Genomic DNA, 11,297 nt, shown 5'->3' with positions numbered 1-11,297 from the left:
CCAAATGCCTTTTGAATGTAAACTTTGTTCATAAAGTGAGTTTTTATTCCATTCAAAAATACTTCTTAGCTAGACATGTTATAAGACACACCCATATCCTTACGTGGATAAAAGTAAAGCATTACAAATGCATTCTTCTGTCTTAGATTCACAATATTATTGGCCTGCCACATTCATCTTAGATAAAAAGTAGTTATTGTAGTTATGAAATAAGATATTATTGCTTTGTGCTGAAATTATTATGGCATGGGAAATAACAAATCTTAACAATTATCTTCATCTACACAGTAAAATACAAGAGCTAATGTATTTTTCTGTATTAATTTTTGCTATGATTCAGAAAATTATATTCAGATGAAACAAAACAAACCACCCTTTTAAAAAGGGGGAAAAAACATTAATTACCATTGTAAGGATATAAAATTGTTATTAAATAATTTGCACATTTGTATTGAGCTGTCTGGTGGGTGTTAAATGCATTGTTGCAGATATTAATATTTAAAGAGAGTATTTGTTTTGATTTTGCAAATCATTCTTACAGCATTGCTTTGGGAAACTTTTAAGTGGAGTGAGTAATCATACCAAACTTCCTCTTCACCCATATTAGGAAAATGGTGATCTCTCAACAAAGGGACAGTTAGACTATAAAAGCACAACCCTGAGCACAGAAACACAAGTTAACTAGATCGAGAAAACATGGGTACTCTTAATGTGTACATTTTACTATGCATAGCCGCTGCAGTTTATTGTGGGCCTGTGCCAGATTTGACTGCCCAAGATGAGAATTTTGCAGAGGTATGTTATATACAGTGCAGTATTTTTTGCTTATCTGTCAAATGTTGTTGATTAAAAATGACTTTCTTTTACAGAACTACCTGAAAAAATTCTACGACCTAAAGGACCAAAGTGGCCCAACTGCCAGACGGGCGATAAGCCAACTCAGTCGAAAGTTGAGTGACATGCAGAGATTTTTCGGTTTACAAATCACTGGGACGCTTGATGCTGACACCATGGAGATGATGAAAAAGGCCCGTTGTGGCGTTCCTGACAGTACTCCTGCCGGTTTCACTACTTTTGGAACTGCCTTTAAGTGGCAAACAAATAGTCTGACGTACAGGTAAATGATTTTCAGTAGAAAGTAGGAGCCATAACGGTGGAAAATGAACAAATATGTTATAAGTGTGTATCATGATAGTGTGTGATTAATTTTCTGTATTTTTATTAATCTGCAGGATTGAGAACTACACACCAGATATGTCACAGGCAGAAGTTGATGACTCCATAGAAAGAGCCCTGGACGTTTGGGCTAAAGTTACGCCTCTTAGATTCACTCGAATCTACAGTGGAACAGCGGACATCATGATCTCATTTGGTCGTCTGTGTAAGTGAAACTCTTTAGGGTGAGGGTTTATATGTATCTATTTTAAGAAGAATGATTTTACCCATGGGTGTCAAACTCGTCTTTGTACTGTATTGGTAATTATTTAATTAGTTTATCTATGTTTAATTTAACTAGGACTTCCACAGCTAATCAATTAATTGGGAACTAATGAATTAACAAATGAGTATTTTAAAAGTCTAGAATCATTTACAGACATTAGTGACCTCAATATTGCTCAAATCTTTTTTCTTTTTTTGAGCCTCTTAATAGAAAATGTTCTGTTATATTTTTCATTTTAATTTACTTCGTATTCACATTTTTAGTAAGCAATTTAGTAATTCAGTAATCAAGTTATGTAATATTATTTTTCTTTGTATATTTTGTGCACATCACAAAAACTTGTTCAATTGATGTGTATTTTGTATTGGCAGAGGTGGGTAGAGTAGTCAAAATTTTTACTCAAGTAAGAGTAGCAATACTTCAAAATAATATTAGTAAAGTAAAAGAAGTTATCCCAAAAATGTACTCAAGTACAAGTAAAATAATGTATTTGGTAAAAAGAATACTCAAGTAATGAGTAACATTGTTAGTAACTGCTTAGGTTGTTTTAATTTATTTTTGAAACCATGGTATTTTTTCTGAGCACAAATTTATCTGTATTAACTGTTACTATTATACTGTCCGAAAACCCATTTATACTGTCCGAAAACCCATCACATAACCACATTAGACCAAAGAAATACAAATAAATAAATAAATAAATCATTGAATTCCGGCGAGAGAAAAAAATCTACAGAAATGAAGCATCATTCGTCCAAAGAGCATGAGTGCCCTCTAGTGGAGAAAATAGTTCCTTCATATTTCCAATTTTTAAATTAAAAGGATTTTTATATGCCAAATAAAAACTGGGAGAGAGATTAAAATCCATGCTTTCGAGTCACGTTGAATGCTCTGTGTCAAATACTTATGTTTTTACAGTGCTTTAAAGAGAACAAATGATTGAACAGGCCGGCGTGATCATAGAACGACAAGCTTGAGTGTGATATAAACAAAAACCGAGAGAGGGATTAAAGTCTGCGTTTTTGAGTCATGTTGACGGCTATGTCAACGCTTAATTTTTTATGGTGCTTTAAAGACTCCATATGATTGAAGGCTGGTGTGATCATAAAACGGCAATTTTGATTGCAAGCAAGATTGGTATAATGGAGTCATGTGATTATTGTTGCGACATCTCATTGGTGAAACTGGTAGAGCTACTGGCAAAAAAAAAAAAGTAAAATCTAATATGTAGACTAAAGAGGAAAAATATGACGACAAGTGTAGCTTAAATTAGTGGAGTAAGAATAGTGTTTGTTCTTCATAACTCTACTCAAGTAAAAGTGAATAATATGGCTTAGCAAAACTACTCTCAAAAGTAAATTTTTCTCGAAAAGTTACTCAGGTAAATGTAACGGAGTAAATGTAATGCACTACAACCCACCTCTGGATACAACAGTAATTATACTGTAGTATACGTATATATGTAATACTGTATATGTAATTGTGTATTAAAGGCAGAGGTGGGTAGAGTAGCCAAATATTTTAGTCAGGTAAAAGTAGCGTTACTTCAAAATAATATTACTAAATTAAAAGAAGTCATCCAAAAAATTTACTCAAGTACAAGTAAAAATGTATTCAGTGAAAAAAATACTCAAATACAGTGGGGAGAACAAGTATTTGATACATTGTCAATGGGTAAACCCATTGACAGTGTATCAAATACTTGTTCTCCCCACTGTAGCTGCTTACAATGCCAATTTTTTTTATTTTTTATTTTTAAACAATGGTATAAATCTATCTCAGCACAACATCATCCATAGGAACTGGTATGATTACACTGCGCTATAACAGATTAGATGACCATATTAGGGCAAAGAAACACAAAACTCATCGAATTTAAACAAGACAAATCTCCAGAAATGAAACATCAACCGTCCAAAGTGCACAAGTGCCCTCTTGTGGAGAAACATTTGCTACCATAAAATTAAAACGATCATATTTCCGGTTTTCCATTGTCTATCGGTGCCAAATAAAAACTGAGAAAGGTTGAAATACATGCTTTCGTGTAATATTGATGGCAGTTTCTTCTTCACAACTCTACTCAAGTAAAAGTAAAAAGTATGGTTTAGTAAAATTACTCTTAGAAGTACTGTGTATTAACACATCTTGCCATTGGCACGAACCCAAAGCCATTCTTGGCTTGTGTAAATCCAGGTGCTTTTGAGCAACTGTTGTGCTTTCAAAAAATTTAAAACACCAATCACACAAACATCTTATATAACATACTGGTAACAAGTCGGTGCAGGCATTCCCTGAAAGGTATTTCCTGTGTTTTCCTACTCATGAGTACAAAAAGGGTCATATGGTGGAATTGTATTATTCTAAAGCTATCTGGTGTGAAAATTTGTAACCTCTGGTGTAAATGTTTTTTTTTTTTTTTTTTGTAAACAGCACATGGTGATTTTTACCCCTTTGACGGCCCTGATGGAACTCTGGCTCATGCCTTCGCTCCATCTTCTGGCATTGGAGGAGATGCTCACTTCGACGAGGATGAAACCTTCACTTTCCGCTCAAATGCTGGTATGGAATTCAATCTTATTTTCATACAGTATTAATATTAAACCGAAAAATATGTCGGGATGTGCTAATGACTGATCATTTTGTGCAGGAAGAGTTCTTTTCCTGGTGGCAGCCCATGAGTTTGGTCACTCATTGGGATTGTCTCATTCTCAGGACCCAGGTGCTCTTATGTACCCTATATACTCCTACACAAACCCATCCAGCTTTCGTCTTCCACAAGATGATATTAACGGAATTCAGGCTCTTTATGGTGTGTAATCGCAGGCTACTTTAGAGAAAGCCATGCACTGTTAAGTAGTTTTTCTATAGTCATCAAGTAACAACACCAATATATTAAATCTACAGGTCCCAATCCTGATACTGATACTGAAACAAACCCTGATAAGCCCCTACCTCCTTCCACTCCTGATGCTTGTGATCAAACCATGGTGCTGGATGCTGTAGCTACCCTAAGAGGAGAGATGCTCTTCTTCAAAGACAGGTATTACAGTAATGGACAACCAAAAACTAAGTCTATATTGTATTCTGGAATAGTAGGCCATTGTAGTTGTAGTAGTAATAAAAATAGTCTGGAAAATAAGGTAACAAATAACCAACGTAGTGTATATTCTGTTTGGTTTCAGGTTCTTTTGGAGAGTCTACCCTCAGAGCAGTACTCCTCAGCAAACTTTCATCACGAACCTGTGGCCCAATGCCCCCAGCACAATTGATGCTGCTTATGAAAGCCAACTGTCAGGGAATATTTTCCTCTTCAAAGGTACATGTCACAGATCTCTCTCGTAGGGGCCAGAAGTGTGTAGAGTTGTCAAAAACTTTACTCAAAAGTAGCGTTATTTCAAAATATTACATGAGTAAAGTAGTCATCCCCCCAAAAATACTCAAGTAGTAGCAAAAAAAAGTATTCAGTCATAAAAATACTCAAGTAACGAGTAACTGCTTACAATGTCAGATTTTTTTTTTTTTTTTTTAATGGTATGTTTTTCTCAGCATATCGGCATCTACAGCGGTTGTACAAAATAATGGAAACACCTAACATTTTGGCATCCCAATCATTGAACGTAATTGTTAAAGAATGGCATGAGGAACATTCTAATGAAGTTGAGCATCTCGTCTGGCTGGCATAATCCCCAGACCTCAACATTATTGAGCATTCATGGTCAGTTTCAGAGATTCAATTAAGACGTTGTCTCTAAAAGAGTTAGAGGGTATTCTAACTGAATAATGGCTTAAAATTACTTTGGAAACAATTCACAAGTTGTATGAATCAACTACTTAGGCTGTGATTGACGCAAAAGGTGTTCCTACACCATATTAAATTAGTTTTTGTTGATTTTTTTTAAGGTGTTTCCATTATTTTGTCCAACCCATGTATATGAACTCTTATTATTATACCGTACTATAATATATTACATTACCATATTCGGTCAAAGAAATACACAAAAATCATCGAAATCTGACTAGAAAAATCTACAGAAATGAAACATCACCCCTCTAAAGAGCATGACTGTCCTCTAGTGGTGAAAACACATTATCTCCGGTTTTCCATGGCCTATTGGTGCCAAGTAAAACCTGAAAGAGAGGTTAAAATCTACACTTTCCAGTAATGTTGACATAGTTGAATGTTAGTGTTGAAATAGTTTTTGTTGTTGTTGTTGTTTGCAACGCTTTAAAGACACCACGTGATTGAACAGGTCGTGATCATCGGACTTCCGACTGCAAGCTTGTGTGTGGTCATGTGACTGCACAGTAGTACCTCTACTTCAGAAATTAATTGGTTCTGGAAGTAGTTTCCTAGCTTGAAAATTCTGTAGGTAGACACCTAAACGGTTCCAAGCCTCCTAAAATTCAGACATAAATCTTTCATAATGCGTAAAAATGCATCAAAACATGTAACAAATACACATTACTTTTAGATTATTGCACAATAAACATAAAATCTGAGTTGTGCATGATGTAAAAAACCAAGAATAAAGAATAAAAGTTAATAGACCCATGTAAAGCTGTCGGAACACGAATGAAGACATTGGGATACACACACATACACATACACATACAGTAGAATCCCTCTTAGCCAATTGATGCCTGAAATGCTAGGCAATAGCCAATGGCAGAGCAATGTTACGTTCAGTATACGCTGGGAGCTATGAGTATCAGGCATACTGTGTTTTAGCCTTTCGTGTCCTGAAATTTCTTTTGTAACAAGAGCCAACATTTTCGCGTTGAGGCGTGTTTGAACCTGAATATTCTGTATGTAGAGACAGTCGTAAGTAGAGGTACCACTGTATTGTTATGTCTGATAAGTACACTGAGAAAATACACCTCCTTAAAACTAGATAAATTCCCTTGTTTTCAGTGTAAATCTAAGGGAAACTATCCCCCAGTGTTTCAAGCAAATTTTATTCACTTGGATTTCTTTAAATAAGAAAAATAGCTCACTGAAAATAAGCTTAACAGCAGTGTTGTTTTCGTCAAAGATAACGAAAAAATTTTCATGACGATGACCAGATGATATGAAGCTAAAAACGTGTCTTGGGAGACTAAAACAAATGAAACAAATGCTAGTTTTCGTCTGATGAGAGGAGAACGAGACGGATATGCGCCATAGTTTCCGTCACATGTTCACAATGTGTGACATTTTATGTGTGGTCAGCCTGCATCGTAGCAGTGTCTGGTTGTGTGACGTGCTGCACCCTCCAACCCCCAACTCACCAGTGTCCTCCCCTCTCCAGGCTTGTTTGTTTAGCAACACTCAGTAAGATTTGTGTTCTTAGAGAGGATATGCAATGTTGCTCTAGGTCTGTGCTGAGTCAAACACTAAAGGTAACTCGTAGCGTTAGCATTGCATTAGTGTTAGCATTAGGCTAGTGCTAATGGCGAGCATTCTCCTAAACTCAATGACAACTTTTTTTTTTTTTTTTACACACAATACGTGGCGTCCAGATGGGTCTAATTAATTAAAAGTAATGTACTGTTTAGCTGCTACTATTATCATCAGGAAGTTGGTGTTTTCCTTGTAGATGCAACAATATGGGCTAGTCTGTCAATGTTAATTGGAAATTGTTGAAATAAAAAAGGAAACCTTTTTTTTTTTTTGGGCCTAAAACTTTCGAATTTTAGAGACGAAAACATTTTTGAGTAAACAGCGACAAAAACTAGACAAAATTAGTCTGAGTTTTAGTCAACGAAAACTAGACGAAGATAAACACATTTTGAAATGACTAAAATATGACGAAGACTAATTAGTATTTTCGTCCAAAAGATTGAGACTCAGACGAAAATTAAAAGAACTGCCAAAAACAACACTGCTTAACAGACTTATTTTAGGCAAAAAGTTAGTATATTTAATCTTAAAAAATTTTGTTTGTCTGAAATGTTATTAATTCAAGAATAGATCTTGTTCAAAACATTATTTGAAAGCAAGGTTATCTTGATTTAGGTAAAAAAAAATTACCCATTTTTAGATGCGTGGTCTTAATAAGAACAAATAACGGATTAAATGTAACACATTACTACCCGCCTCCCTGTAGAGCGCACTTAAACTAGGCTTGTTCTGAATTATATCTCTGATATTCTTTTACCAAAAAGGTATTTTCTTTCTGCAGGTCGTCGCGTTTGGGCCTTCCGGGGCTACGATCTTGTTCAAGGATATCCTAAGCCAATAACAATTTTTGGTCTGCCCAAACAAGTGAAAAAAATTGATGCAGCTATGTATGATGTGGAATCACAGAGGACACTATTCTTTGTTGGTAGATCTTACTACAGGTAAGTTCAAATGATTTCATGAGGCCATCGATTGGTAAGAATATGCTGACTTTTTGCAAATTGGTCTAATTATGCTTTCTTTCAAAAGCTATGACGAAGCCAGTAAGAAGATTGACATGGAATCCCCCAAACGTGTTGATCAGACCTTTTCTGGCTTTACCGGGAAGGTGACCGCAGCTTTTCAGTACAGAGGTGAGTAAACAATACTGAACAGGACTAACAGTCTGGGTAGAGAGTTTCATATAGTACATTCCAGTTCTAAAATTGAGCATCTCTGTTCCAGGTTTTGCCTACATCTACAGTGGACCCCAAATGTTTGAGTATAGCTTGAGCAGTGGGACGTTTTACCGTGTTTTGGGAAACAACTATTTCCTGCCCTGCAATAACTTCTAGATATTTGTTATTTTCACTGAATCAAAATAAGTCAACCTACATTTAAATGTGTTAATCCTCACTGCAATTTGATACATTATTTAACTTTTTCATAAATAATAAGATATTTTAATAACTATTTTATTTAATTGTTTTGAACACTTGAGTTCTTACAAGTCAAATGAAGTTTAACAATGGCTTACTGAAGGAGTTTGTATTGTTTTCATTGAACATGTATTTCAGCAACCATGACTGCACATTTGAATGTATAAATGCAGACTGTGACTAAATATTGTGGAATAAATACAATTCTATGAACATCTTTGGTGTCAGCTCATTTTTAGGACAATACATTGTGAGAAGTTAATACAGTCACCATTGAGTTTATATTAGGGTTATCCCGATCGTTTTAGTTTGAGTATCTGCCGATCCCGATATTTCCCGATCCGATTGCTTTTTTTTTTTGCTCCCGATTCAATTCCAATCATTCCCGATAATTTTTCCCGATCATATACATTTTGGCAATGCATTGAGAAAAAAATGAATAAAACTCGGACGAATATATACATTCAACATACAGTACGTACGTACTGTATTTGTTTATTATGACAATAAATCCTCAAGATGGCATTTACATTATTAACATTCTTTCTGTGAGAGGGATCCACGGATAGAAAGACTTGTGACTTTGTATATTGTGACTAAATATTGCCATCTAGTGTATTTTTTGAGCTTTCAGTAAATGATACTGTGGCCATCCCAAATGCATGATGGGAAGTGGAACCATGACTGTGCGTCGTGCTACCAATTGATATATCTTCTCTGCGTTGGGAAATAACATAAGGTGTTAAGACAAAGATAAATTGCCACGTTGCTTCCCCACATTGCTTCCCATGATATTTCTCATCATAGGGAGAGGGATTGCATGGCTTTAGCCAATTAAGAAGGCTGCAAGAATTCACTCTACTCATTGAGCGATACCTTTATCTCTCGCTATAGGTAAAATGGCGTCATTGCAGATTGAGCGCGACTATGAGTGAGAAGGTCGTGCAGATCATACATTAATTGCGTTAAATATTTTAATGTGACACATTTTTTAATAAATTAATTGCCGCCATTATCAGGATATTTTTGATAACCCTACCTTAAGCCCAAACTGAAGACTCTAGATGAGTGTAGCATATTATGTCTCTAACGTTAAATACAATTAGAAAATAATTTAATTAAAAATATTATATATATATATATATTTAAAAAAGGCATGGCCGATATTTTTTTGCCGAGTCCGATACTTTGAAAATGACGTGATCGGACCGGGATGCCGATCGATCGGGACATCTCTAGTTTATAGTTTCTTAATTACTATCCATTTGGGAGCCTATATGCTAATGTAAATATAGTTTATTTATAGTGGATTTTGTAGAACATCTGGTCATGTGTAAATTCACCATCAGTGTTGTTTTGGTCAACAATGACGATAACGAAAATAGTTCGTCGATGAACAATTTTTCGTGACGATGACGAGCTAAAAACATGGCTTGGAAGACGACCCGTATAACATAACGAGACGAATGCCAGTTTTCATCTGACGAGACGAAAATGCAACATACTTTCTGTCACTCATGTGGGATGTGCTGCGCCGCTCCCTCACTCTCCTCACTGGAGTTTAGGATGTTTCTCAAACTAGGCTGCGCTCCATCTTGCTTGTTTGTGTCACAACGTGGCATGGGCATGGAGGACCCAAACAAGGGGAAACCAAAGGCCGCAAAAATGCAAAGGCAGGGTGGTAATAAACTTAAAAATGTTTTAATTTAGTTGACAAAACAAAGTACAAAAAAACTGGGTATGAAACTTACTGTGGGTCACAGACATGAACAGAGAACAGACGCTTGGAGAGACACATGGATTGTCAATGACCGAACAAGAACTGACAGCACATGGGGAACTTAAATACAGACATGGGGTAACAAGACAATGAGACACAGGTGGTTGATACAAGAGGCAGCGGATTAGTCAACATACAAGGAGCAGGCCACAACAGGTGAAATCAATGGGTAATCACATGGACAAGAAACACTAGGGCAAAATCCTAACAAAACTCAGCCTAAGGTATGACAGTTTGGAAACACGGTAAGATTTGTTTTCTTATCTTGGTAAGAGAGAATATGCAATGCCGCTTTAGCCTTTAAAGGTCTGTGTTGAGTGATCATCAGACACTAAATGTAACTTGTCGCGTTAGCGTAGCATTCATGCTCGCGCTAGCATTAGCTTCATAATGGCAAGCGTCCTCTTAAATGCTCGGACAACATTTTTTTTCATACAGTTCATGGCTTCTAGGTGGGTTTAATTGAAAATAATGAACGGCTTTCCCTGCTGAGTGTGTATTATCATCACCAAGTTGGCAGTTGGCATTGTTCTTGTAGACGCTACAATATGTGCTGATCTGTCTGTTAAATCAAAATTGTTGGAAACCTTTATTTATTTTTGGACTAACACATTTGAATTTTACTGACGAAAACATTTTGTGTAACTGTCGACTAAAACTAGAAGAAATTTGTAAAACATTCCGTCGACTAAAACTAGACGAACATGAACGCATTTTGAAATGACTAAAAATGTATGATGAATGCATAGGCGGAGTTTGACTTTTGAGGCAAGGGAGGGGCTCAACATGTTGATGACCCCGAAATGCAGTGTCAGCAATAAAATTAACTTAGAAGAATATTTAAAATGCTAAGTTGAAAATGAGTGTTTTTTGTTCCCCTTCATTTTTGAGGAGATTTCTAAATCAGGCTGCTTAGCTATAATTTTCGCCAAGATCATCATCCATTGAATATCGTACACCTGCCGGCGGTGGCTCTGTTGTACAATTAGCGTCTTTAGTGGGGCAAATTGAAATTCCGCTTACCATTTTGGCGGTGCTCTCTGGTGTTTCTTGGGCCACGTTTTCAATGCTTTGTTCTTGCTCAGTAGTAGTTGTTGCTTTTGAAAGCTTAGGTTTGAAAAAATTACGTATATCCATCTTGCCTCTCCGGTCCTCAGGTGGTTTTGGCTAAGCAAAGCAAATGACCATGTAGGGGGTTGGCACATGATCTGTTCGAAAAATAATTTAGACTCATCATAATTTTTTTTCTTTGTTCATTTTATTCATTCATTTTTGTTT

At 35.9% G+C, this 11,297-nt stretch overlaps 1 protein-coding gene across 1 annotated transcript; it reads left to right on the top strand.

The window, feature by feature from the left end:
- The first annotated feature begins 641 nt into the window (after window positions 1–641).
- On the top strand, window positions 642–8,443 carry LOC130906927 (collagenase 3-like). The gene is made up of 10 exons (XM_057821664.1): window positions 642–795; window positions 870–1,117; window positions 1,233–1,381; window positions 3,872–4,000; window positions 4,089–4,250; window positions 4,346–4,481; window positions 4,624–4,757; window positions 7,603–7,762; window positions 7,851–7,954; window positions 8,046–8,443. Exons 1-10 carry the CDS (start codon window positions 697–699, stop codon window positions 8,153–8,155), a joined length of 1,431 nt encoding a protein of 476 aa, XP_057677647.1. The 5' UTR covers window positions 642–696; the 3' UTR covers window positions 8,156–8,443.
- The last annotated feature ends 2,854 nt before the right edge of the window (window positions 8,444–11,297 follow it).

The sequence above is a fragment of the Corythoichthys intestinalis genome, chromosome 18 (assembly GCF_030265065.1).
Source record: "Corythoichthys intestinalis isolate RoL2023-P3 chromosome 18, ASM3026506v1, whole genome shotgun sequence".
NCBI classification, from domain to species: domain Eukaryota; kingdom Metazoa; phylum Chordata; class Actinopteri; order Syngnathiformes; family Syngnathidae; genus Corythoichthys; species Corythoichthys intestinalis.
This window is presented reverse-complemented; position numbering and strand designations above follow the sequence as displayed.

What these genes read in the sequence shown, in the direction of transcription:
- LOC130906927 (XM_057821664.1), top strand. Translation starts at nt 697, where the DNA reads ATGGGTACTCTTAATGTGTACATTTTACTATGCATAGCCGCTGCAGTT. An exon ending in AAGATGAGAATTTTGCAGAG is followed by an intron (nt 796 to 869) that starts GTATGTTATATA and finishes TTTCTTTTACAG; the next exon opens with AACTACCTGAAAAAATTCTA. An exon ending in CGCAGCTTTTCAGTACAGAG is followed by an intron (nt 7,955 to 8,045) that starts GTGAGTAAACAA and finishes TCTCTGTTCCAG; the next exon opens with GTTTTGCCTACATCTACAGT.